The sequence below is a fragment of the Rousettus aegyptiacus genome, unplaced genomic scaffold, assembly GCF_014176215.1.
Source record: "Rousettus aegyptiacus isolate mRouAeg1 unplaced genomic scaffold, mRouAeg1.p scaffold_m13_p_10, whole genome shotgun sequence".
Classification (NCBI taxonomy): Eukaryota; Metazoa; Chordata; class Mammalia; order Chiroptera; family Pteropodidae; genus Rousettus; species Rousettus aegyptiacus.
In genome coordinates this window covers 22,352,167-22,378,641 of record NW_023416285.1, presented here as the reverse complement: position 1 = coordinate 22,378,641, position 26,475 = coordinate 22,352,167, and the positions used below count along the sequence as shown (strand labels likewise).

The 26,475-nt window shown below is 44.7% G+C and overlaps 1 protein-coding gene across 7 annotated transcripts in view; it reads right to left on the bottom strand.

Moving 5' to 3' along the window:
- The window catches only part of TBC1D1 (TBC1 domain family member 1), a 197,340-nt gene that overhangs the window by 50,120 nt on the left and 120,745 nt on the right, over positions 1-26,475 (bottom strand). For 4 of the 7 annotated variants that reach the window (XM_016140716.2, XM_016140711.2, XM_016140714.2 and 1 more), the window contains 3 exons: positions 24,816-24,974; positions 23,844-23,963; positions 22,555-22,694 (listed from right to left, as the gene is read on the bottom strand). In XM_016140716.2, the coding sequence (XP_015996202.1) occupies positions 22,555-22,694; positions 23,844-23,963; positions 24,816-24,974 (419 nt within the window). Of the gene's footprint in view, positions 1-19,784; positions 22,530-22,554; positions 22,695-23,843; positions 23,964-24,815; positions 24,975-26,475 lie in introns of those variants that run through there. The other 3 variants (XM_036227602.1, XM_016140713.2, XM_016140717.2) reach the window with 3 other exon arrangements.

Below are 26,475 nucleotides of genomic sequence, written 5' to 3'. Positions count from 1 at the left end.
GGAAGTGCTAAATTCCTATTCTCATCGCCATTATCTATCTATTTTATTCTAAACTTGTAAAATCTTTCTGTTGTGTCAATATCGCCACAATCAGACTGCAGCGAGGGATAAAAAAAGAAATGGCTAGGGATAAAAAAAGAAAATGGGAAGACAGACACTTATTCCATGAAGAAAATAACAGTGTGGTCCCTCCAACAATAGGAGGCCCCTGGTGACCGCCATAGCGTGTCCAGGACCTGTGGTCACGAGAGCATGAAAGCGTTGGCCACTCTCACAATGGCTGGGATGCCCTTTTGGCCTTTCTTTGGCTGACTCCTTTCCTCCTCCTTCACAGCTCAGCTCCAAGGTCACGGTCTCCTCCCACCACTCCCTGCCCTGCCAGGTCGTACAGTGCCTCCTTTATGCTCCCTCAGCCCCCTGGCAAACCTCCCCCGGGCTTCTATGATTCTGAGAATCGCATCTTAGGGGCTGACAGTCACTGCCCTGGGCATGGATGATACATGCAAGAGGAGCTTAGAGAAGCAGGAGGTAAAGGTGGCCTAGAGCATCTTGGGAAAGACATGCAGAAGGGAGAGAAGAGGCTCGATGGAGAGAGACAGGACAAGGCAACACGTGCACGGAAGTAGAAAGAAGCAAGTAAGGCCCTTGTGTGGCACACAATTCCAGGCCCAAGTGCCTGGGGCTCAGCTCTTTTCAACAGTTTTAGCCTTAAATGATACAAAAGGATTATAAAACTTTAAACTTTACATATATCTACATGTAGCTATCTGACATTTATACATATCACTTTATATCTATATCTATATATATGTCTATACATATATAAAGCTTTATAAGAAGCATATTACAAATAGGATATGAATTACCCCTCCAATCAATCAATCGTTTATTTTATCCCAAGAATAATGATGAAATGGAACCAACCTCTGCCCCCAAGGAGACAGCTGAGTCGGCCACCATGACAGGTCACTGTGAGAAGCGGCAGAGGAGCCTACAGGGGCTGGTGAAAGTACAGAGGGCCATCTCGGAAGACCTACTTCTAGAAGAAATGAGCCTCATCTGACTGTTCATGAGGGTGGGGGAAGGGACACTGGTGGAAGGGATGGTCAAGTGCTAAATCCTGAAGCGTGACCAGGAAGGGTGACTGCGCGCTCGCGAGAGAGAGAGAGAGAGAGAGAGAGAGAGAGAGAGAGAGGAGGTCACTCCTTGTGAAGTGCAGGAATGAAAGCAAAACATCATAAAGAATTCAGGAATTTCAAGTAGTTCCACATGCCCCTGGGAAAGTGTGTAGGGGGAGTGGGGGAGGGGAAGTGCACGGAGAGGGTAGGAAATGAGTCAGGTCAAACAGCGAAGGGCCTCCTGTGCCAAGCAAGACTGCCATCCTGACACCAGAGCAGGGGCGAAGAAATGACTAGCCATCAAGTTCTGTTTCTGAGAACCAGTGAGCGTTAACTACGCAGGCGTTACCTACCCACCCTTGGCCCTTCGGTCTCATCCATATGGCTTTTTTAAAAGGTGTGAGACAGGCCAACATTCATCATTTACACTGCTGACTCTCCATGTCAAGCCCACCCTTGCTGTGGTGGTAGAGGACAAGATGTCCCCCTGACCCCTCCCCACCACAGCACACAGGGTCACTGTCTGCAGAACTGAGGCTGAGTTCAGTCTACGGGAGCAGCTCTCCAAGCATGGTCTCCAGACCAGCAGCATCTGTAGCACCTGGCTGCTTGTTAGGACGGCAAATTCTTATCCCCACCTTAGACCACAAACTCTGGGGTGAAACCCAGCAACCCGGATTTTAACAACTGGAATCTCAAAGCACACTAATGTTTGAAAAATCCATGGCCTTTGACATTTAGCATTTTTCAGCTACTTATTTTATTTTAGGTTATAGGTTTATCTTAATTAGTGGTTTCACATTATATAACACTAGAGAAAGGGGTGCCTTTTAAATAAGCAATAACTGCATTCATTACAGATGACCTGGCCATTAAACAAAATTTAAAAATGTAATGTACCTTGCTTTTCAAACCCCAGCCAAACCTTGTTTTTATAGTCATCCAAGGCAATTGTTTGAACTAAAATACCATTTTCTTAAGCAGTGCATTCGGAAAGTGGTCCCTCCCTGCTGACCCAGATCAACTACCCACACTATTACACTGACAATAAATTTCCTTCCAGAAAACTTCCAGATATAAACATAAATAGTCAGAAAAAGACTGATGAGTCAGCCATCCAACACAAACAGAAAAATATACTACTAAGATCACGATTTCTCAACTCATGTTATTTGACCATCTGCAGAAAAACAGCTCATTTGTTTACAGCATGGCTTCCAGCCTCCTCTGTGTGAGCCTCCTCGAAGCAGGACAGCCCCCACCACCAGGAAGGTGTGCTCAGTTTCGAGGGGCCTTTCTGCATCTCAGTGTCTACCGAGGAAGGTAAAAAGAGGCCTAGAGAGGAGACCAGATTCTTCAGCCTCAAATCTCCCCTGACCACAGCATGGAGTGTTATGAGGGTCAGAATAAACCTGTTAAGAGCAAAGTGGTTGCATTATATGAAATGAGAGCTTTCAAACTATGCCCAATGGAGTTCTGTCTGTAAAAGCCATGCAGGGCCTGGGGGGAGTGAGTGGTGGGGAAGGGGACGGTCTTATTCAGCTTCGGCCACTGTAAGAACATGTGTGTATGTGAGGGGTGTGTCCAGGGATGTCACAGACTGATTGGCTTGAACAACGAGCGTTTACTTCTCACAGGTCTGGAGGATGGAAGTCCAAGGTCAGGGTGCCGGCACGGTCCCTCTACCTGGTTTGCCTCCTTGCTGCATCCTCACATGGCAAAGAGAGAACTCTGGTCTCCTCCTCTTCTTATTTACGAGTAAGGCACTAATCCCATCATGGGGCCCCACCCTCATGACTTATTTTAAACATAATTAGTTCCCAAAGGCCCACCTCCAAATATCAATGCATCGGGTACTATGGCTTCAGCATATGACTTTGGTGTGGGATTAACATTCGACCCACAGCAGGAGCAAATATGGTCCTGAACCACCCCTCCACTCCGTTTCAGCACAGCAGGTCTGATGCAATATTTTATAGGGTCTCTGTAAACTTTAAATGAGTTCAGTCAGCAACTAGGAAAAAAGGAGAGTTTCGAAAGCACAGGTAACAAGGTTTTATTAGGAATGAAAGGAATAGGGTGGTACTCTGAGTCTTGAGGGACTGGCAAAATTCGGATTTTTTTTTTTTTTTTTTTTTTTTTGCAGGGAGATGGGGAGATTGGCTTGAGAAAAGGTACCAAGGTACTCTAGCTTGGAGTCACCCTTCTCTCTGAAATCACAGCAGCTGCTGTCTGTATCATTAATGTGGCCACTACCCTGCACTACCAGGTGGCATCTCGTACAAGCCAGGTCCTGGGATGCAACTAGAAGCGGACTGTCAACTGATCTACCTTTTTTGCTGCTGCCTCACCCAGCCAGCCTGCCTCCTTGTCGGAGCGGGACATGACTTACCCGCCACAGAAAGCAGGGCTAGACTGGGCCTTCCAACCCGCCCCATTCCAGCCAACCAGGCAGACGTCCAACACCCACGTGCTCCCACGTCTCCAGATTACGACGGAGTGCAGTGCCACTGCCTGATTCATACACCCGACTTCCAATTAAAATCATTTAAACACCCATAGGATGAGGGAGGAAAATAAAAAGGACCACAACTCTGTAGCCTCGAAACATGAGACAAACACAGGTTTTCAATATAAAGTCAGGGAAAATACATTCAAGGCAAAAAACATTAAGGTTTTGTGAAAGAACCAAGAGTCGAGATATAGTTTCTGCCAGACGCTTAACATATAGATGGGTAGATTTAGTGTAGTTAATTTGTACTTAGATAACATTTCTGAATCTTGGAGTAGAAAAGAATCATTTTATCCTCATAGAGGTATAACCCCCAAATCTTTAAGGTTTATGCCACAAAACAGCACTGCATTGATACAAGACGGCAACAAAAGCCTCTGGGGAGTCTGAAGGGCTCTTTCCCTCTGCAGCTGCAGCTTTTCAATTCAGAACCTTGAACTCTGCCACATCCAAACCCCGCACTTCCCATCCCTTCTTAATCCCTTGGGACTTCTTGTCTGCCTCCCTTACTACACTCACATGCACCGTTATTGAGCATTAAACCTGCTTTCAGCCCAATTCCTAGGTGCAGTACTTTGCATGCAACTGTGCATCAGAATATTTGTGTTAAATAACAGATACATCTCCCTCATCCCGTCTCGGGCGGGCGTGGATCATATCTTGAATGTAAATTTTGGACTGTCATTAAAAACTATTTTAGACTACCTTGATGGTGGGGTGCTAAAGACAGAGGCAGAGAAAGAACCACCCGAGGCAGAAGGAAGAGTTGCTGAGGCCATGGAGGCCTAACAGGTGGGTGTGATGGCCTCAGGGAGTAGGAAGGAAGGGGTAGAGGCACAGGGCAGGAGGGGACTTGCAGAGACAGGAGCAGAGAGCCTCCTATGCAGTCCAATCTAGATGGGGTGAAATGATTAAACAACAGCATGAACTGGCGATTTTCAAGAAATGAAAATTGAAATATTTTATTTAAAAGGCACCCCTTTCTCTAGTTTTTTCCCTCTCCAGCCCAGGCGAGGGTTTTCAGATATGCTGACTGACTTTTATATTTTCTACCTGAAAAAAGTAACATATTAACTGATTGCAGAGAACCTGGAAACATTAAAAATGTGGGGGGAGAAAAAGGAAGAAAGTTACCTCCCAAAGATAAATGCTCTTAGTATTTTCATTTATTTCCCCCAGGTCTTCTCTTGGATTTTCACTGAACGTATAAATGCACCTTCCGTCTCTAGTCTGGGTTTCCGTCAGCATCGCGCCATGTCCTCTCCTCCGTCCACACCACCCTTCCGAAACGTCAACACTCAAGGAGGTGCAGGAGCAGCGGAGTCATCGCCCTGGCCCCACAGAAAGGGGTCAGGTGGCACGGGCACACACAGGACTCATCTCCCGAGAGGAGCACTTGAAGCTATTAAACCAGAAACACACAGCCCTATAATTCCCAGAGGCGAGTGGGGGAGACCTTCGGTGGGAACTGCTGGGGGAGGAATGGGGAGCAGATGTGGGTAAGGGGCTCGGGGAGAGGGCACTGTGGGGAGCGTAAGAAAGAAATGTGTAGCCAAGGAAAAAATTCCAAGGGAGAGAGGGAGGAAAGGTCCCAAAGGCACAAACAGGTGACCTGCAAAGGCAGCAAGCAAACCTTGGTGGGAGTTTGGCATAACAGTGCTTCGGCGAGAACGTAGACTTAGTCACCGACGAAGGGATGAACTAATTGCTCGAAGCCCGGATTATACACCCTCCCTCCAGCTGCGCGTGCATCGGTGACTAAAAAATCTAACCCCACTCGTCCCATTACACAGTGTTTATCTGGATATGATCAAAGGTTGAAATCCATGAAAGGAAGCCCATGACATAAAAGTTAGGAAATATTTTTGTGCTCTACGTGGGAGAGGGGATGGGGAAGTCCGCACTATGAAACAAGAAGTTTAAAATAGTGGACTCAATTCTTCTCCCAACTCAACACAATGCTCGTTGGGTTATATGTGGCAGCGTGACCTTTCCACCTGGAAAGCCCCGGCCTTACTGCTTTCCTTATAAGTGCCCATATTCTCAAGGAAATAACCTGGGAAGCAGCCTTCTTTTTAGGTATCCGTGACTGTTAGACAGTTGGGAAACTTGGGTTTTAACTGTGATAAGTTTTGGGCTTTGATGTTTTCAACTAGAAAATGGAAATAAACTACATGGTCATTGTGATGGCGGCTTCCAGCCCTCAAAATCAGTACATTGATATTTATTTAAAACTTCGATTTCAAACACTTAAATTTAAACTGGGTTTTGAGTGGAAATGAACAAACAGGACAAATTTAATTGTTCCTTGAAAATGTTTTTGTGGTAAGAAAATTTCTCAAACATTCCCACTGCTTACTTCATTCCCCACCCCACCCCTGAAAAAAAACCTCATTAAAGAGGTGATGGTTCCTTTTGAAGTCTCCAGTGACCATAACTGAAGATGGCATATCCGGTGCACAGAGAGGTGTCGTGTATGCACAGGACAAAACAAAGAGGGGAGAAAGTGGCTGCTCTGACTGAGAAACAAAGTGATTTGGTACAGACTTCCACATCTGCCGCTCCAAAGGAGGTGCGGGACACAACTCAGAAAACCAAGCACTGCACACTCCACTTCAAAGTGGCGTCTTAAACTACAAGGATACTCGGCACTGGAGGAGACTGACCCCCTGGAGCCTGACCATTATGTGCTTAGTTGCCAGGTCTCACCTGACTGACTGCACCTGTCAACCTCTGAGACACCCTGAAAATGGCATGCTGTCTAACCTTTTGCCGGGATGATTTTAAAGACTGAAACATCTACGACTAATTTCTTAACAGTGATTTTCAGTCTTTTGTCTCTGTGCATCAAGAGAGTTTGAAAAGAGACTGTCCTGTGTCTTGGCTGTGAGCACGCTTGGCCAAGGATTTGTCCACCTCCGAATTAGAGAATTGCGAGGTGAGCCTGTTGCCAGGGGTGTGCAACAGGGGTGGAGCAGAGCATCAAGCTGCCATCTACTGACCCAAGTTTTCTTTGGCTGTGACCTCGGGTGATGCTGTGCACGCTGCCAAAAGCTGAATGCAATGTGCAAACCACAGCATGCTGCCCAAGGGGCCCAGAGAGAGGATATCTCTGCAACGTGAGTGTCCTCCATATGCTGGAGACTCTGATTACCTCCGGGCATACTTTTGCTTGTCCTAAAAGCCCAGTGACTTTAAAAGAGGAAGTGGGGTGGGGGCTGGAATTAAAGAATGGCTGCCACTTATGGAGGGAACTGAGAAGCCGGCTAGTTTTATTTCTTGAAACCCTATTAGGACTGGGCTGCCTGCACTCTCTCGCAAAGCACTACCTTTTATTTCTTGGGTGCTTCCTTACTGTGGCCCCATGTCCTTAACTCCATGAGGTACGCCCATGCAACAGCTGAGGATTCTGTGACAACTGCCTCTGATCAAACAGCTCAGAGATGGAGGAGACAGGGTTGAACCCTAGACCAGTCTGATTTAAAACTCCATAGTCTTTGACTCAATAACAATAAACAAAACAAAACAAAACAAAAACTTGATTAAGAAACAAGCAAAGGACTTGAACAGACATTTCTCCAAAGATGATATACAAATGGCCAACAAGCATATGAAAAGATGTTCGATATTACCACTCATTAGGGAAATGCAAATCAAAAGTAAAATGAGATACCACCACCTCACACTCATTACAATAACTATTATCAAAAAACAAACAAACAAACAAACAAAACAACAACCAGAAAACAACAAGTATTGGTGAGGATTTAGAGAAACTGAAATCTTGGGCACCATTGGTGGGAAGGTAAAATGGTGCAGCTGCTATGGAAAACAGTATGATTGTTCCCCCAAAAATTAAAAATAGCATCCCAATATGCTTCAGCCTTTCTACTTCTAGGTACATATCCAAGAATTGAAAGCATCACTATTTACAATATCCTAAAGGTGGAAGCACACTAAATATTTACTGACAGATGAATGGATAAACAAAATGTAGTATATACATAGAATGGAGTATTATTCAGCCTTAAAAAGGAAGGAAATCCTGGCATATGCTACAGGAAGGATGAACACTGAGTACATCTGCTAAGTGAAATAAGCCAGTCGCACAAAGTCCAATACTGTATGATTCCACTTATATGAGCTATCTAAAGTAGTCGAACTCACTGAAACAGAAAGCAGAATGGTGGCTTTCAGGGTTAGGGGGAAAGAGGGAACAGAGAGTTACTAGTTAATGGGTACAGAGTTTCAGTTTTGCAAGATTTAAAAGTTCTGCAGACCCACTGCACAACAACGTGAACATACTTAACACTACTGAACTACACACTTAAAAATAGTTAATATGGTACATTTTATACATTTTTTACAATTAAAATTGTTTTTTAAAATTCATACTTTTAACCAGGATGCTACACTGACTCTCCAGTCACTCATGTCTTTCTGAAATTATATGTGACCTTTTTGCCCTCAAGTATCCAGCAGCCATTTGCAGAAATAGTAATTACAATGGGAGTTACCAACTAGCACCAAGTTTCATTCTATTTTATCTCATGATATGCCAAAAAAACAAAGGGCCAGAGGCTGGTATGAGGCAGTGGAAAAAAGCTCACAGGACTCATTTGTAAAACTTGGCAACTCAGAAAAGGTGTGCTAAGAAAGAGTCTTGATGTAAATGAAGATCTGAAATTCCAGGATATCCTCCCAAAGGTCACGCCAATTCAAAAACGAAATCAGAACATTCCTGACCCCTGTCTCTCTGCCATCTGGACAAGTGTCCCTTCCTGAGTCTGGGAGGACTTCCTAAGCCACAAGCTTTTGCCTCATTTGGGCCCAGGCTCTCATTCGTTATGCAATACTGCCTCTCGTGGAAGGAGGCTATTACTGCCAGTCCCATTTTACAAAGGAATGAACTAAGGTCAGGGAGCAGGCCTGAAGTCCTAGGGATGGAAGCAAGGGAGGCACCCCGAGCCCTGACCCAGCCACCTCCGGGCTCCTAACCAGATTACCCAGCAGTCGGCCACCACCAGGGTGTGGACACTGGGTGCTGACCCTGGACACTATCCCTTAACACCACACGGACAAAGCCTCAGGTGGGTACTGTGGTCTTCGAGCCTCAGTCTTCTATTCTGTAAAGTGAGGCATGGGGTCAAGAATCACTGCTCTTTCTAACATGAAAAGCTCCAAGTGACCTAAGTTATCAACAGTAACAGGGATAATTTATTGAGATTCAGAGTATCATAACAGGAGTATTGAACAGAAGCATTTACGTGAACAAAAGATCTTTTTACCTCAGACGAAAACCAATGCAGACACCCATGCCAGACTATGGAGAGAGAACTATACCATTCCAGGAAGAACGGAGTAGCAAAAGGATCGTGAGGAAACCATCTATGGCCCACAGCAGGTAAGCTGATCACAGATCACAGTCAAAGGAGCTGTGACAGGTTGAGGGCGGGAGGGCCAGGGAATCTGGCAGCAAGCTGGAGTTTATATTAATACAGGGCGACCAGAGAAGGCAAGAGACGAAAGCCCTCCACTGAGAGTCTGGTGATTACGCCCCCAGAAGCAGTCACCGGGATACGTGTGCTTTGCTCGTATTGCCGATGTTGCTTCTTCAGAAACCATACAACACTGTATCACCGGGAACCTTAAAATGACTTCAACCACGGAGACGAAACTTTCACAAACTATGTCAATTTAGAAATAGAACATACTGATTTGGATTGATTACGATTTCAGAAGAAGTTTTTAGTTGTAGCAGAGCAATCAGAGAAGACGGTACGTGGTGTCTTTGGTGCTCCCAGATATAGAGAAAGCGGTTCCGTGGGCTTTTATATTTCTTAATTGTAACATTTATAGTTAAAAAAAAAAAAAAATCAACTCCCAAAGTATTCTCTGAAACTATAAGCATAACGTACTGAATTTTATTTCTGCTGAAACCAGAGAAATCTGAACTCGCAATGAGCGCTAGGGAACAAAACGGGGCCCTTCCCTGGGGCAGGTAAGGAGACGGCACGTGGCCCTGGGCGCGAAGACATGTACGGTGGATGGCGACAGCAGCGGGAGGAGCATGAACAAGGGAAGTCCTTCAAATGAGGGCCGTGGGTCTCTAACTTTTGGGTTTGATTTCTGCAAATGAAGGCCATTGCTATCATCGAGATTTGTGGCAGAAAGGTGTTTCCGTTTTAACTTTCCATAACACCAAATATATTTCAAATGAGTCTTTCTTAGTTAAAAATTATTTTTTCCTACCGTCAAAGTATTACTACATTACAAAACCAAAAAGAAGGGGGGAATATCCCCTGTCACTACGCCTCCCCACTTCTATAGAACAGCGATGTTTCCTTTGTATTTCTTCTCCACGTATATGTCTCCATGTATATTTTTTCCATAACATAATCTGAGTAGTCACAATAAAATATCCATACTTGGTTAGTACTCCGAAATCTTTCCAAAATCTACCCCTGTATCCAACGGGAACCAAGCACCATCTACGAACCAAAAACCCTGTGCCAGGTCCTAGAACCATAACGAGACAGTGTCCCTGCCTTCGCTGAGCTTACTCTGTGTTTTAGAAATGCTTGCAGTGGCTGGGCACACTGCAGTGGCTGCAGGGCTGCATGGGGCCTCTTCGAGGCCAGCTCACCACACGCCACAAGTCTAAGGTCCCTGGCGAGCCCAGAAATGGCTCACCAGTCTTTCTTCCTCTAAGACACCTTGACTTCTGGCTGCTGAGCTGTGTGACAACTATTTTGCTCTAAGAATCCCAAATTCTTTACTAGTGAGTAAATGTATTAATTGAACTTCTTTCCTAGTGGAGGAATCTTTGTCAGAAGGTCATTCAGCTTATAGCCAAGTATTTCTGGTAATAACAGATTTACACACTTGCCCCCACACAATTTCACCTGCTTTTGGATAACCATTAACTTAAAAAGCTAATGGGCTCCAATACTTTTGTTGGCCCTGTTCCCCGCCTCCCCACGGTCCAGATAACATCCTGGATGGGTCCCTGCTGTCATACTGGTACCACACTTCTCCCATCCCTCCCTGGATGGGCTACCATGGGCTGAGTCAATCAGCTCTCAAAAAAAAACTGGAATAAAACCAGACTGGCAGGCAAGTAACTGGATGTCTCTGGAGCAAAAGGATCAAACAGGCTTGGGGACTGGCCATGAGCACACACTGTGACGAGCAAGCTGGGAAAGATGGTGTATAGAATTAAAAAAAGACCAGAAGAAAAAAGAATTCCATGGTCCCAAAGAAAGGGAGACTTCCTTGGTTCCTGACAACCTCCTAGTTTCCAGCTCTTACCCTTATCTTGATTTCTGTAAGCCGCCTCCTAATTAAGCTTCTGGAGTCATGTTGTTTCTTACAAGTTAAACATCACTGACTAAGAGAGCCTCACACTGACCTGCTTCCTGAGCATTCTCTGCGCACCAACCACCAGCACGCACTGGACATCTGCAGATAAATGACTTCCTCTCTCGATAGAATGGAAACTGGTTGAATGGGCGTGGAGAGAACATAATTAGGGAAAACAAACAGGTTGGCGACACTCACTCAGGGCTGGTTTGATGGAGGGGAAGTGAATGTGTGCATGGCAACCAAGACTCTGGTCCGTTTGACCACGGACGGCCTGTGTGACCTTAAGAGGGTGCCTTTCCCTCTCTGAGTGTCAGTTTCTTCGTTGGTACAACAAGGAATTTGAGACAGATGACTTTCAAAGTCCCCACTCGCTTTCAGGATTCCCTGAAGGTAGTGGACTCAACACATCCTATATACCCAATAACAATATTTTTTAAAAACCGTGTGGGTTGTGGAAAATCTTGCCTATGCCCAAAGTTAACCACTTCAGTTAGGAGACAACACAACACAAGCACCTTGTGGTTGAGTGACAGAGTCGCTCAAGGCTAAGGGAGACCTCTAAGAGGTCCTCATCTAGAACAGCACGTCAAAGAGAAATTTCTGGGATGAGAGAAATGCTCCAGAACTGTGCTCTCCAATACAGTGGCCACTAGCCACGTGTGGCTCTTGGGGACCTGAGATGGGGCTAGTGTGGGGAACTAAAGTTCTCGTCGTTTAAAGCGTAGTTTACATTTAAGTTTAAATAGCTGTATGTGGCTAGTGGCCACTGTATTGGACAACACAGATCTAGAGGCTGAGACGAATGATCCTAAGACAAAGTAAATGGCTCTCTAATACGGACAAAAACCCTTAAGGACTTCAGGAAGGGAGAGGTGACTATGCCCAAGGGGAAAGGGTACATCTGTCTGTGTCTGTCAAAGTACGTGGGCAGACGCCAAGGCGAGGAGGTGAGCGGCTTTCTGGGCAAACCCTGGCTGCGGGGAGAGGGAGCACCCCAAGCAGAGGGCAGGCACTCTGACCGCGCAGTGCTGCAGTCCCTCGGCTCGCTCCCCAAATCCCTCTTCCCCTGCATCCTTACAGCCAGGGATACTGCACAAAGTGACAATGTGCTCAGCCCGACATCAACATCTCCCGGCCTCCCTTGTAGCTATGAGTGGTCAGACGACAGAGTTCCAGGTGAGACCGAGTGGAACTCCGCTGAGTGTTTCTGTAAGAGCTTTGCTCTCTGGATATAGAAGGGTCACCCTTTCTTCTCCGTTGCTTCCTCCTTTGTTCTGACTGAAATTTGAGAGGAAGCTTAAGGTGGTACAGCCATCTTGTCCATGAAGCATGCAAGATGATAAAACAGGACAAACGGAAGGGGGGTCTGGCTCACTGGTGACATCATGGGGCCACTGAATCAGCCTTGCCTTGCTCTCCCATCGTCCGGAGTTCTTCTTATGTAAGGAAAAATAATCCCTCTTTGCTTACACCAGGGTAGTGGGATTTTTGATACGTTCAGTTAGACACAACCTCTCAATGATGTCAAACCTGGTACCTGGAGGTGAAGGGCCAACGAATGTAGAATTGGCAACAGAGAGAAAATCAAGCAATGGGAAATGAGGAAGAACCTCCAACAGATACACGGACATATGCCAACTTGGTTCTATGCTGGTAAAACATTGGTCTTACTATGTAGCCTACTGCACCCTGGGGCATGCGACAGGTGTGACGGAGACTGCAGTGTTGGGAATGATGCAAGAAAACGTCCAGAATGCGGTGCACATTGGCTTCTCTAAGGGAGGACGATGGCTCAGATCACAACAGCCATCTTGCAAGCAGAGAAACAAATACCGCTACGTTACAGCGCGCATCCCACCTGTGACCTCCAACCTAAGCCCCACAGTCTGATGCCTTGCCTGGCTGTCGGCTGCTGCATTAGCCACCCTGCCCCCACTAACACAAGCCTGGGCAGGAGATGAGGCTGGTGCCAACAGGACAAAGAAAAACTTCCCCTTAGTAACTGGTCGGGGAAGATGATATCGCAAAAGTGAATCCCCAAAAAGCTGAATCCACAGAGGTAAGACTATAACCTCTTCATCATGGGAACTGTCCTGCATTGAAAGTTCTCTAGCTAGCACACCTGGACAGGAAATGAACCACGATACTTCAACTTTCTGTGGAAAACCTATTACATATTCTCTCAAGTGGAAAATGCATAGTGTGGTACTATAAATTATTTTCAGAATTGTATCAGACCATAATTACAGTGTTCTTACTTTGGTAAATGTGTATAATCTTGTTAGTGCTCATTCTGCAAACATTTTCATTTATATGAAAGTAATAAATTTACTTGGAAGAAAATCCATTTACAAAAAGTTCCATGCAGTTTAATGCATCCCTTGGCTTTATCCCAGGATTTTACAAAAATCCTGAGTTGGCCTAGTATGCCAACAGCTGTAATTTGGGGGGCTGCTAGCTTATGTCTGGGGAGAACACACAGTTTTGCCACATCTGGGAGATATACAATCATCCATTTAAACAAATGAAATTAACAGAAACAATTATGCTAGGAAAATTCTGTTTTTAAAAATTAGGACTGCCAATAAATAATGCCTAAAATGTGTGCCGTGTTAGTAAGAGCTAACAGTTAATTCCAAGGTACTTCCAATGTAAAAACTGCTCTTTGATGCAGCCTAACACCACACAAACGCTAACTTAAGTGCATAAAACAAACCTTAATAATTTATTTCTAAAACTGTCAACAGTTCATTACTGTCACTAGTAGACGGGATTTAGAATCTAACCAAATTGTAGCTATGCGAACGAAGTGCTGTGGGAACCATGGCACATTGTTCAATATTTCTAGCCTCACCTCTAAACTAATGGGCAGTAGTGCCTGTCACACAGAGTTTGAAGTGAGAATTATCATCTAACTGTGTAAAAGTGCAAATGCTAAATGCTTAATACATGACAAAGACAATTACAGTGACTACTTTTAATGTTTGATTAGTTTTGTTGCAAAGAAAATAGGATTTGTTGGCTGTTTCACAATCTGCTGTAGAACACACTTCTAATTTTCAATCTGTTTGTTTTACTCACAACCACTCAGGGCCTTGCTTTGGCTGGAGTTTAGATCGGAGTAGGGTGTACCTGTGCCTATCGGCAGCTGCGGTGTAAGAAATTCAAAGGACCCCAGAGTGCAACCTTCAAAACTGCAGTGTCGGCATCACCTGGAAACTCCGTAAGAAACGCAGGTTCTCAGGCTCCGCCAAGAGAATTCCACCTTCAAGGGTGAGGCCCAGCGATTTGTGCTTCCCCAAATTCTCCAAGGGCTTGTGGGCATATTCAGTTTGAGAGCAGCTGAAAGAAACGTGGCCCTGTGACCACCCCCTGAGATGGGGACAGCTGTGGGAGCCCTGAGGGAGGCTCCCCTTCCCCCTCACTTACCCAGGAGCTTCTAAGGGCAACATGAGAGCCCCCGGCACCCTTCCCCTCAGCCTGGAGCAGACGAAAGGCAGAGACCAGCCAGCAGGGAAGCCGGGTGCTGGGGGACTGATTCTCACCCACTCCCACTGATCTAACCATTCTCATGGTCAGAATCACAAGTAACAACGCAAAGCACCCCAGAGAAGGGGGCTCCGTACCAGCTCGCTATTAAAAACCTCCCTTTACACATGTCCACACAAAACATGTACCTGAAAGTTCGTAGCAACACTAATCATAACCCAAATGTCTATCAACTGGTATATGGATAAACAAAAGGTGTCTGAGGTCTCTATCACAGTGGAATATCAAACGACCATAAAAAGGAATAAAGCACTGATATACTCTCTATATGATTAACCTTGAAAACACTGTGCTAACTGAAAGAAACCACATACAAAGGACCACATACTGCATGATTCCATTTATATAAAATGTCCAGAATAGGCAATTCTATAGAGACAGAAAGATGAGTGGTTGCCCAGGGGTGGGCGGGTGGGGGAATGGTTATGAGAAATGACAGCTATGGGTTTCTTTCTGGAGTGGAGACAAAAATGGTTAAAAACTGGATTGTGGTGATAGTTGTACAACCTTGTGAATACAGAAAAAGAATTGTACACTTAAATGGGAACACTGTATAGTATATGAATTATATCTTAATATAGCTGTTTTTTAATCAAAACAAAAAACCCTTCCTTTGGAGGACTCCCTTCCTCAGAGTTAATCTAACTTCCAGGCAGTGCTGTCCAGGCTGCCTGAGCGGGCTGCGGGGAGCAGCGAACAGCTGTGGGGAAGGCCCGGGGCGGCGAGCCAGCACCCAGGATGAAACACTTACGGAGGCGGCATTCTCAAGGCCATGGAAGTGCAGGGGCAGGACTTGCAGGGCCCTGGAAGTGGTCACCTCCTTAAAGTCTGTACCCAGGACACCTGCCTGCCTCACCCCAGCCCTGCCTTGATTTTAAGGTGGCTTCAAGTTCAGACATGTCCTTGACTTGATTTTAAGGTGGCTTCAAGTTCAGACATGTCTACAAATTTGACCCTCCTGAAAATATCTTCAAACTACTATTTCAATGGCTCCCTCATGTCTACAGATTAAAGTTCAAAGGTAACGAATCAAGATCTTCCACTTTGGACTTCAATCCCGCTGTGGCACAAGCACAGGCTCTGGAGGGAGCCAGGATGCTGGAAGCGGGGATTCACGCCCCTTCTGACTTGGGCCTCCAGTGCCCAAGCCCTCCACACTCAGCTCTTCCCACCAAATAGGTTGAGATGACATCTTTGTATCCCCAACGGCCCTTATCTCCAGCCTTTGTGCCAAGTGTAGGCAACGACTATTTAACAACCCAATGGTTCATGAGGAAAAGCTTAATCAATACTAAATGATGACTGTTATCAAGCACAGAAACAGCAAACCAAAGTAAAACCTTGCCATTCACTGTGGCTTCCCCAACATCTGTCGTGATGTCAAGAAGCACAAAAAAGGGGAGAAAATCCAGTAGCTTCAAACTATAGAAATCCATGATCAGACTGCTGGCTTGCAATATTACATCTTGAACCTGGTCTTTATCCATTACAGAAAAGCAAAGTTAGATGGAAAATAAATTAAGAACAACTTTAAAAAGCCATGTGTCTCTGGCAACCGGGGACCATTTTTTCTTCCTTATTTTGCCCACTCCCTAAAACATTGTTGAAAAAGAAAGAAATACATCTCTATTTTAGAAGGGAGCTCTCCATTCAAATAAGTTGAAAATGAGCAAGGAAGATACATACTGTAACAAAATAAGACCAAAAACAAAAACACAGTTTAAAAAAAAAATAAGCACACTTTCCTGGGACGGGGGGGGGGGGGGGGGGGGGGAGCAGCCATGAAAACACAGGGAGCAACAGTGCCACCAAGTGGTGACAGTGTCTCAAGTCACCCTCTGATGTCTAAAACAGTGGTCTCAATTGGGGCAGCACTCAGAATCCTTTGAGAGAGTTTAAAAAGGAAAAAAAAAAAAAAAGAACGAGGTTAAGGCCTCATCCCCAACGGATTGACTTGCTGAGGCACAGAACAGAGGGGCAGGTGCAGCCATATTTTTAAAATCTCCCCTGATGACCTTGGTGCTCAAGTGCTAGTTGAGAACCAGGGATCAAAACAAAAGGTCATGCAGATCACTAAGATCACTATGATGCTATATCTTGAGTATTACTTGATGATACAAGCTTTACTTACCATTTACTTATAAGGTATTCCACTTACATTATCCATTAAAATTTCCTAATGGTATATAAACTCTTGAAAATTTGGCTATGTACAACACAAAGAGATCAACAACAGTGTCTACATTATTCACAATAATATAAAATAGTCATTATAAAGATTAAGATTATATTCCTTAGTTTTAGCATGATTAGTATCTTAGTAATACTAGGTATTAGATTCACATCTAACTTCTAATTCAATAGACTTAATCTTATCATAAATTGGCACACTAACACAGTTATACTCACAAGACAAAAATCCTTAGAACTGCAGTCTTACTGAACTATTCGCTTACACAATGGGTTTCAAATCAATAAATCTTATCTATATCAGATGAGTTTTCCTTTTTCTTTCTTTTTAACTAGACATGTAAAGCCTGGATATTTCTATTGTTGGTGAAGTCTATAAATGCACAACATAATCTGAAATGCTCAAATTAAAGTTACTAGACTAAGACTAACGTTGTTCCTTGGCACACAGAGGTAAATAAAAGATCTTTCCCCCATCCCATAGTGGGGAGTTACCTAAAAAATTATTTAACAAACAAGAATTATCTTCTCTATGATACGGTAGGAAGAAAAAGTGTGGAATATTTCTCTTGCCAAGTATCTAGTCAAAAGTTGATTTTCTGCACTTTTTGCAGGCCGGACAATTAAGTCAGAGCCCACGGCTAAGAAAAACATCACACGTTCCACGTCCCATGTGCCACCCAAGAGACAAAGCATCCCCAGAAAATAAAATGGCAGGAAAGAGGCGGAGCGCCCTATGCTTGGTTTCATTAGGCTCATTATCTGATTTGGGGGAAAATTCACAGATGTTAAGAAATCCGCCTCCCACCCCTGCATACTTCAAGCCCAGTGCTGACGTGGAGGGTGGGAGGGCAACTGACCAAAGGCAAATTCATACATTACAAGGCTCTGAAAGGTGTTGATGCCAGGCCAACAGGGAGACACATGGATGGACTGAGAACACAGGCCCAACACAGATGCCTACGGGGAATCTCCGGCAGGAAGTTGCTGCATGACAGGAAGCCCACGCGCAGGGCCACGCCCAGGGGTCATGGTGCCCCTCTCTGGGGCAGCCCGGGGCTGTGCGTGGTTCAGAGCATGAGCTTTGGAGCACGAACACACGAGCTCCAGTCCTGTCTCTGTCACTCACTAGCTCTGTGGTTTGGGAAAAGTGATTTAAGTCCCTCCATGACTCTGCTCCCTCATCTGTGAAAAGAGTGCAATAAAAATGCAGACTGTCATAACGGTGACTGGGAATTTGAGGAAATAATTCATGTTAAGTGCTTACCACAAATAAAGGCATAATAAGTTATTATTATTATACCAATTCAGTCTTAAATGCTTTTATTCTCTCTTCTCTCTCCTTCTTTCTCTCTCTCTCAAATACAAAGTACCTACAATATAATACAAAATTTAGATAGCATCTCTTAATTTTAATAAGATAGCAGAAAGGTCAGGTGCCTATTGAGAAACAGGAGAATGAGAAGGGAGTTAAGAAACCACTAATGAACAAATATTGTTTTAAGAATCTGAGCAATTTACTCAACATCCTTGAAAAGCCATAAAGCCTGTGTAGACATGGGGAACCTGATGATGAAGATAATGAGTAAACAGATGCTAGAGTTTGCTACAAGGAGATAAATGCTATGGGAAAAAACTCAGGATAAGATTAGGACTGTCTGGTAGTAGGAGGGGGAGGGTGCATTTGAGACAGTGGCCAGAAGGGCATCATTGAAAAGGCTATTTTAAGCAATGCTCTGAAGCAAGTGAGGCCGTCAGTCGTGGGAGTACCAGGGACGAGCGGCCCACGCAGAAGGAACCACTCGTGCAATGGCCTCAGGGAGGCGCGTGTGTGGCGAGAATAAGGAGCCCCAGCAGGAATCTTTGTCAGGGAGGGAAGGTGGGTGATGTCTGGCGGTGCTCCCCAGACAATCTCAGCTCAACCGCCCGCAGATGACAGTGAGAAACTGACAGCAGCCAAATAGTCTGGGGCCTGTAAAATCTGAGATGATTATGAACTAAGAATGGCAGAACAGGGTTTCAGTATTTATGCATGGCCCTGCTGTGTTCAGCACTTTTACCAATTTCTTAAAAGACACGGAGGGCATAGCTTGTCAACTTTACATGGTTCTCTACAATGTACCTGCCTGATCACCAGACTCAAGCTTCAAAACCAGCCCCAAAGGACTGTCCAAAACCAGTGCTGTAACACTTCACAGGTTTGAACTGTCCGGGGAAAAGCCTTTGAAAAGCCCTTTCTTAGTGCGGCTAGAACTCAGTCTAATTTGAAAATAAGAGTTCATGGCCCAAAGGATGAGATACCACAAGACTCAATAAGGAGAGTTAATTACTTAAAGCAGAAACGGAGCACGAAGGTGCCGCTGCATTAAGGGCACGGCAGCCGCTCGGCGTGAGGAAGAGGCGCGCGGTGAGGGCTGGAGACAGGACAGCGGGCTGGGCGCAGGCTTCCCTGGGACAGGACGCAGTGTGCTCACAGGACAGGGCTTTGACTAGAAGGGATTCCACAGCAAAACCGTGTGAGGGTGAAGGGACAATGGCCACCCGCTTTAAAGGAAGCAGCTGCTTCTACGACCCTCTGCCATCTGAAGAACAGGAACTGGAAGCCAGTGTATTCAGCGTGGCTTTAGAGACCAAAACGGAACCAAGGGACGGAATGACAAGGAGCCGGACTTGGCTCAGTCCATGAAAGATCATTTGAAAACTCAGAACTGTTCTAACAAGGGACAGGCTGATTCACGCTGCCCTCCATGTCCTTATTACATTCCTGGCCACCACGCCAAGCACTTAAAATGCATTACCGCTGCACATTATACATTTAAATACATTAAATACACTATTGCACTGCAATCGCCACAACTCCCTGGGTGGTACAGCTTACCGAAGTACTGGGGCACTATTTTTAAACACCGAAACTCCACTTCTGAGTTACTGCTGTTCTGTCGTTTCAGCCACAAATCACAGTTCAGTTCTCCCGCCTGGGCTTCCCTCCTGCCCCTCCCCCACGCCCTCCCCAGCCCTGCCCACGCCCCCCACAGGGCGCTGCCCACGACCTGGGAGGGGGAGCCGTCTGCAGCAGGTGGGCCGCCCCACCGGGGCAGGGGAAGAGTGAGGCACGGCCATTCTGCTCACACCGGCAGTGAGAAGTCAAAACCCTGGTCACTCGGTCCAGCAGCTCCTCCAAGGGGCTCCGTGAGGCGGGAGGGTGCGGGAGAGCAGCAGCCCCACGGCGGCCCCTGGGGAGGGGCTGCGGGAAGAGACGCACCCAGCCGGGAGCACCAGAGGGACTGCCACACGGTGGGAGGTGACTTTATACTGGAAACATTCGCTTCACTGACTTTCTAATCTTATGAATTCCGAAAGCTTTTTTTTTTTAAGTCAGTAAAAACATTATGCTTCCTTATCTCAATCAGTATGGCAGGAGGCATAATTAATCCTGTGTCACAGGTAAGAAATGTAGATGGCCTGTTCCAGCGCCCAGCTGGCTCCGCTCCTGGTTTCAGAAGGGGACCCGCCAGTCCTTCCCTGACAGCACTTCGGTGACCTCCTCAGCCCCTGCCACGCGGAAGAGGCCAGCTCTCTGCTTTCCTACCAGTATGTGGCTGATCGAAGGGGCCCCGTCAGGCAGACACCTGAGGACTCTTCTGGTGCCATTTCCATTGGGGCACATGGTCAATGACAGTGCTCTGTTCTCAGTCCCCAGAGACTACAGTGCCCGGGGTTCAGGATTCTAAAGGAATCTGTTCACTCAGTGCTCTGACCTCGGTGGCAACAACCCATTACCCTACCTCATTTGTTCCAAACTTTTGCCCAACTGCGTCGGCTTGCCCAGATTACACCAAAGACACCTGGTCATGGCAAACATCATAAATAAGACTGCAACTTGGAATTAAATATCCATCTCTTACAACATTCCCAGACTATGCTGGTGGAAAAGAAACGCTTCCAAAAAGCAAATGCAGACACGAGTGATGATGCTTCCCGCCCTTCCTCTTCCTAGCGCTCAGCCCACGGGCCAACGTGCGAGCCCGCGCTCTCACGCAATGCGCAGCACACTCTGGGTCTTCCAGAGAAGCAAACCTCTGCCAGCACTGACTAAGCTTCGGACTCTGGTCCTCAGACACCCACTGGGAGATGCCAGTGCCCACCTGGAAACTCGCCACACCCCCTACATCCGGGAAGAGAGAGGCACGGGGGTGGGGGTTATGGGGCCTGCAGAGGTCACCAATCGCTTCCTCAGAGGCCAGAGCTGCTTCCCAGGAGCACAGGCCCCTATCCCGCCCCCCTGCCCTCGTCCTAGCAGACCCCTGTGGCTTAGAAGTTCAAGAAGGAAGGAACTGGTTCACACAACCTAGGCCATTGTTTTCTCCAACATGAAAATGAAATCTTTAAAACTAAACTTTCTAAATTGATTCAAATTGAAATAACTCAATTTACTGAAAAAAAAATATTTTTAAATCTCACTGAATTTATGAGCGCAGACTTTCTAGTGTTGTTTTACACTACTTCTGCTGGAGAACAGTATAGGAAGCTTAACATTGATGCTTCATTCTCAATAAAGGTAACCAAAATAACATTATCACTATACATCACTATACATAACTTTAGGCTTTCAAAGTACTTTCACATTTATAATTTAATGTAATTCCAAGAGATAGGAAGAGTCAACATTACTATAACTGTTTTACGACTAAAGGGACTAAGTGTAAGTGAAGTTATGTGATTAATGTCCCAAAGCTAGCTGAAGCCAAATCAGGCTCTTGTTTAATTTGGCAGAGGACTCACTTTTTAAATTAAATATTAAGGAGAACTTTGCGAAAGGAGGGAAAGGGAGAGGCAGAAGAGAGACAGAGAGAGAGAAGAAATAAGAAACGGGTGGAGGGTGAGAAGAGTGAGTGGGGAGGGGGGCTGTGGGAGGGTCCTTCCAACACGGCCCCCGACCCCAAGGCAGGTGCAGGAACCTAGCCTGAAGACTCTCGGATTAGCCTCTGCTGCTTCCTAAAAGACATGCGAAAGTGTGTCAAGGGACAAGAGTGAACCCACACTACAATCAATTTGAAGAACTCAAAAAATCTTTTGAGGTCTACATTTTTGTTTTGCTTTTTTAAGAAAAAAATGTTTTCTAATTAAAAAAATTAATGAGAATAAAGATTTATTGCTGAAAGTTTGCGATATCACTGTGCAGGAACAAATATTAATTTTAGAAAAACTGCATTTGAACTCATTTTTACAATACAACTCAACATAAGAAGGCCTGAAGACTGATATTCTGTATTTCTTTAGGGGCACAAGAAGGATGAACAGACACAAGACAGTCCTCCTGTGACACCAGGCTGAGCGACAGCAACTGACCACAGACAGAGTGTTATAAGTGTGACTAGGATCAGGGGTATCTCTAAAACCACACATACTAAGGTAGTGTGTAAGCCTACACTTAGACCGAAGAGAAGGAATAGAGACAAGCTTGGGGACACAGTGGGAAGGGAAGGAGGGAAGTGGCAGACATCAGGTGGAGAGCCCCTCAACATACCCATGGGCAGGGTGGTGAGTGATCAATCATAAAAGCTCAGCAGAGGCACCATTTTTAACACAAGGTGTTTCTTACAAACTACTGAGTCCTGTTATAGGTTCCCCTGGAATTTGAGGATATTGTTACAGGCATTGTCATTCCCTGAGGTTCCCTGAGCTTCTTACCCAGGGAACCTTAAAATCAGGGGATAATTCTGACTTGAAATCTCATTTCGGCTCTTCTTCCACCAAATGTACTTTTGTTCTGGGTGAAACGCTGGAACCGAGCAGTTTTACTTCAGGGGTGGGCCTCACCTTCGTATCTGCTGGGGGCATCACATGCTTTCTGTGGGGTGGCCACTCGGAGGAATATCTGCTGCCTCCATGAGTGTCTTCGTGTCTTTATGGGGGTCCCGCTGGCGTCACCGAGATAGTTGGCTTTGGATTCAAAGTCGCTAAAATAACAAGAAAATTGATTTACAGTTGGTGGGAGATATAAAAAGGTATTTTAGCTTGACTTTTTGGTTTTTTTTTAAACAAAATACTGTATTATCAATTATCTTTGTATAAGAAAACATAGAGAATCGCAGAAGTTAAATCAAACCCACAATGGGTCAATAATTCTAATGCATTGCTTTCTTACTGGACACTTCTCATAAAAAGAGATTACATGCCCTCGATTTATTTCTATTATAAAAGATGTTAACAAAAATGCTCCACAGATCATTAGCTTCCAACTGGGCCTCTCTTGGTGCCACTTCATTAAAAAGAAATTGTCCAAAGGGGGCACTTTCACCAGAGCCTCAATCTTGCCTTGTTTGTCTGTGGGAATATTTTCACAGCATAGGTCTGTGTCTCTATAGGCAGCCACAAAAAATTAAAGCATTTAAATTACACAGAACCGTCAAAGCAATAACTATATGGTCACTTGCTGATGACTACTGTTTTAACATTTGTATTTTTAAAACTACAAAACAAAGTATATGTATCAATATACATAAATAACATCTAATTATTAAAATATTCTTCCTCTTCACAGGACAACTTGGGGAACCCTTTATAATTTACACGTGTGTGTATACACACAGACACATACACTCACAACTAGGCAATCGCCTGAACTTACAGACATCCAGCTATATGCTCACTATCAAGAAACATTGCTATCACTTAGAGAACTGGTTAAGACTCTCTTTATCTTCTGAAGATAATAACATTTTAGTAAACTAATCCTAGGCGAAATTAGAGAATAGGTTAACTATATATTTTTTTTATTATGGTGACATAGGTTAACGAACCCAGCATGTTTCAAGTGTACAATTCAACAGTAAAGCATATATATCCCATATATATATATGCACACACCCACACCCACACACATGTGTGGGGGTGTGTGCATATATATATATATTGCATTGTGTATTCACTGTAACTGTACATTTTTTAAAATGACATTCAGTAAGACAAAAAGTATAAGAAAGAAGATACAACAGATTTAGCTAAAATGATTTTTTAAATAGCAAAAGAACAGCTGAAAAATCCCTGTATATCTAACAATAATTTAACACTTCTACCAGGCTTGATATAGCTAAATTAAACCCTACCTTTTTGTGTTCATAAAGTCAGAGGTGTTATTTTCATCTACAGGAGCCAGAAATTTTAGAAAATTTGGCACAGAGGAAGAAGAATGAAGTTTTTTCCGCAGGGCATTACGGTAGGAGATGCTGAGAGTTTGGTTGAAAAAAGAGTTTAGGGTAAAGAAATACAAACACACAAAGTATAAAACATAAGCTTTGAGATAAAAGAAACATTTTGGTTCTAACGCTGAGAAAATTAAACCAGGTAAAAAACTAAAAACAGTTTACAAATGAGATTTAACTTCCATTTTTCAGTCAATAAAATTCTATCATAAATGAATGGAATCAATTAATTAAAAAACATCAGTCCACTCAGTTATGCAAGATGAATAAATTCTAGAGATCTGCCATACACCATTGGGCCTACAGTTAACAATATTGTATTTTACATTGTAAAGATGCATTAAGAAGGTAGATCTCTTGTTAAGCATTCTTATAATAAAAAAGAAAAAAACAGTAATAAAAATTCAGTCCATCTTCCAAAAGACACTTCTTTCAAATTGGAAAAATAATTTTCTAAATTAAAGAGGAAGGTTCTGATATGGCACAAATCGCAGCGTACATGGTCAAACGCATCTTTGTTAACCTGTGTGTGTGTGTGTGTGTGTGTGTGCGCGCGCGTGTGCACGTGTGCATTAAGACAAAGGAATGTGAGAATAAGTTTATAAAAATGGCTTCCCATCAAGACTTGTTTTCATAATAATTTTGAGAAACATTAATAGGAAAATCAAGTCCGTTTGAATGATAGACTGAAAATAAAACCAAAAACAGACACACACACACACACACACACACACACACACGCATACACACACACACACACACACACGCATGCACACATGCACGCAGTGGCCCAGGCTCCCTCCATACAGCAAGCCCCTCTGTGTGAACCGCCTGTGAAGACAAACGACACTGAACTTGCCATGCGAGTGTGCTCACCTCTTTGGCACGGCACTCCCACTTTGTTCTCCACTCGAGTTATGTTTTAGGTACTTAAAAAAATTTGGCGAGGAGGCGGAGGGATTAAGACGAGGTGGAGGAGCAGGAGCTGAAGGCCCTGAGCAACTTTTAGACTTGCCAACAGGTGGATGATTCCCACTAAATAGCAATTAGAGAGAGAGCACGGGGCGGGAGGTTAGAGGGAGAGTGGGGAACGCGGAGGGGGAACACGGAGGGGAGGACACGGGAGAGCACGGCCGTGGTGCTGGTGCCTCGCCGTTTCTATAGGAACATCGCAGAGGGAGAGGGCTGCTTTTCACTTCGCTTCTGCATCCCAACTCTCGTTGGCAAAGGCAATTTTTAGTAAAGGAAAAAAAGAGTATCATAAAAGGTCATTCTTGATCATTTCCCACATATCTCTACGCCCTATGGTACCGTTTCCTCTATTCCCTTTTTAGGAACTGACAGGGAAAAAAATTTTAATTAAAACAAAAGCAAAGGAAAGCAAAACAAAATCCAGGGTTTTAAAAATATGTCTCTCTTCAAAATGAACAATAACCTGCCCTGAATGTCAGTGGCTCATTTCCTGTACAGAAATGAGAAGAATCCACACGGGGGAGGGAGGGAGGGAGGGAGGCGCGGAGGGAGAGGCACTTCCCGGACCTCCTTCTCAGCACCTACATCCGGTACCATCCAACCGGAGGCTCATTCTTGGGGCAGAAGGGAGACGCGCTGTCAGGGACACTCATTTCCCACCACGGATGCCCAGTGTGAAACAGCAGCCTCAGGAAGAGGACTAGGGGTCTCTAGACAGGAGTGTCTGCATGGTCACTGAAGGTGCCAGAAATCGAGGGGCAGGGGCGGGAGCACAGTGGAGAGGCAGAAGAGAAGTAAGCACACGGCATGTGCACAGGGCTTCCAGAAACATGACAAGAACGTCGTAAGGCCTCGAACTATGCTTGTCTCTAAAATGTCATATTGTTTGACGTTAGCTTCGAAAGTCTGTCCTGCTGGAAGGTCAGAGTTACCTAGCCCAATTCCAAAGAGCCAGCCCAACTATTTTCACTGGCTGACTGAAAACTCTAGAGAGCTGCCAGGCAACCCTGTGTCTGCGGTTGCTGATACTCTCTTGTTAAGCATTCTTACCAGAATAAAAGAAAAACAAAATATCAACAAAAGCAGTTTTTTGAAGATTGTCACATCATTCGAGTATTGTTAAGCTGTCGCTTCTTTACTGGAAACATTTCAAAGACCCCCAGGTGAAATCTCCATTATCCGTGTATGACCTGCACTGACACACGTCCTGTGGCTTCTGTTGTCATCAGTCAGGAGAAGGCAGTGACTGTAGGTAGGTGTCACCACATGTTTACGAGGTAAGGGATTACAAAAGATTTTTAAGGTCATTTTTAAAGGTAACCCTATGTCGATTTATGGCCTCTGAGACTCAGGGTCAAATGAATTGCCAAGGAACCCCAGAAGGAACAGAGAGAACTTCTGTTATCATATTCTGTTACCATATCTCTGTAACCAGGAAATTCCAAGTGCTCATTAGAGACCAATTAATAAATTAGTAAATCTTGTTGGAAGAATCTAGAATTCTTACACTCAAGGATCTTAGAAAACATCTATTCCAATTTTGTCACTCAGAGATTTAAGCAAG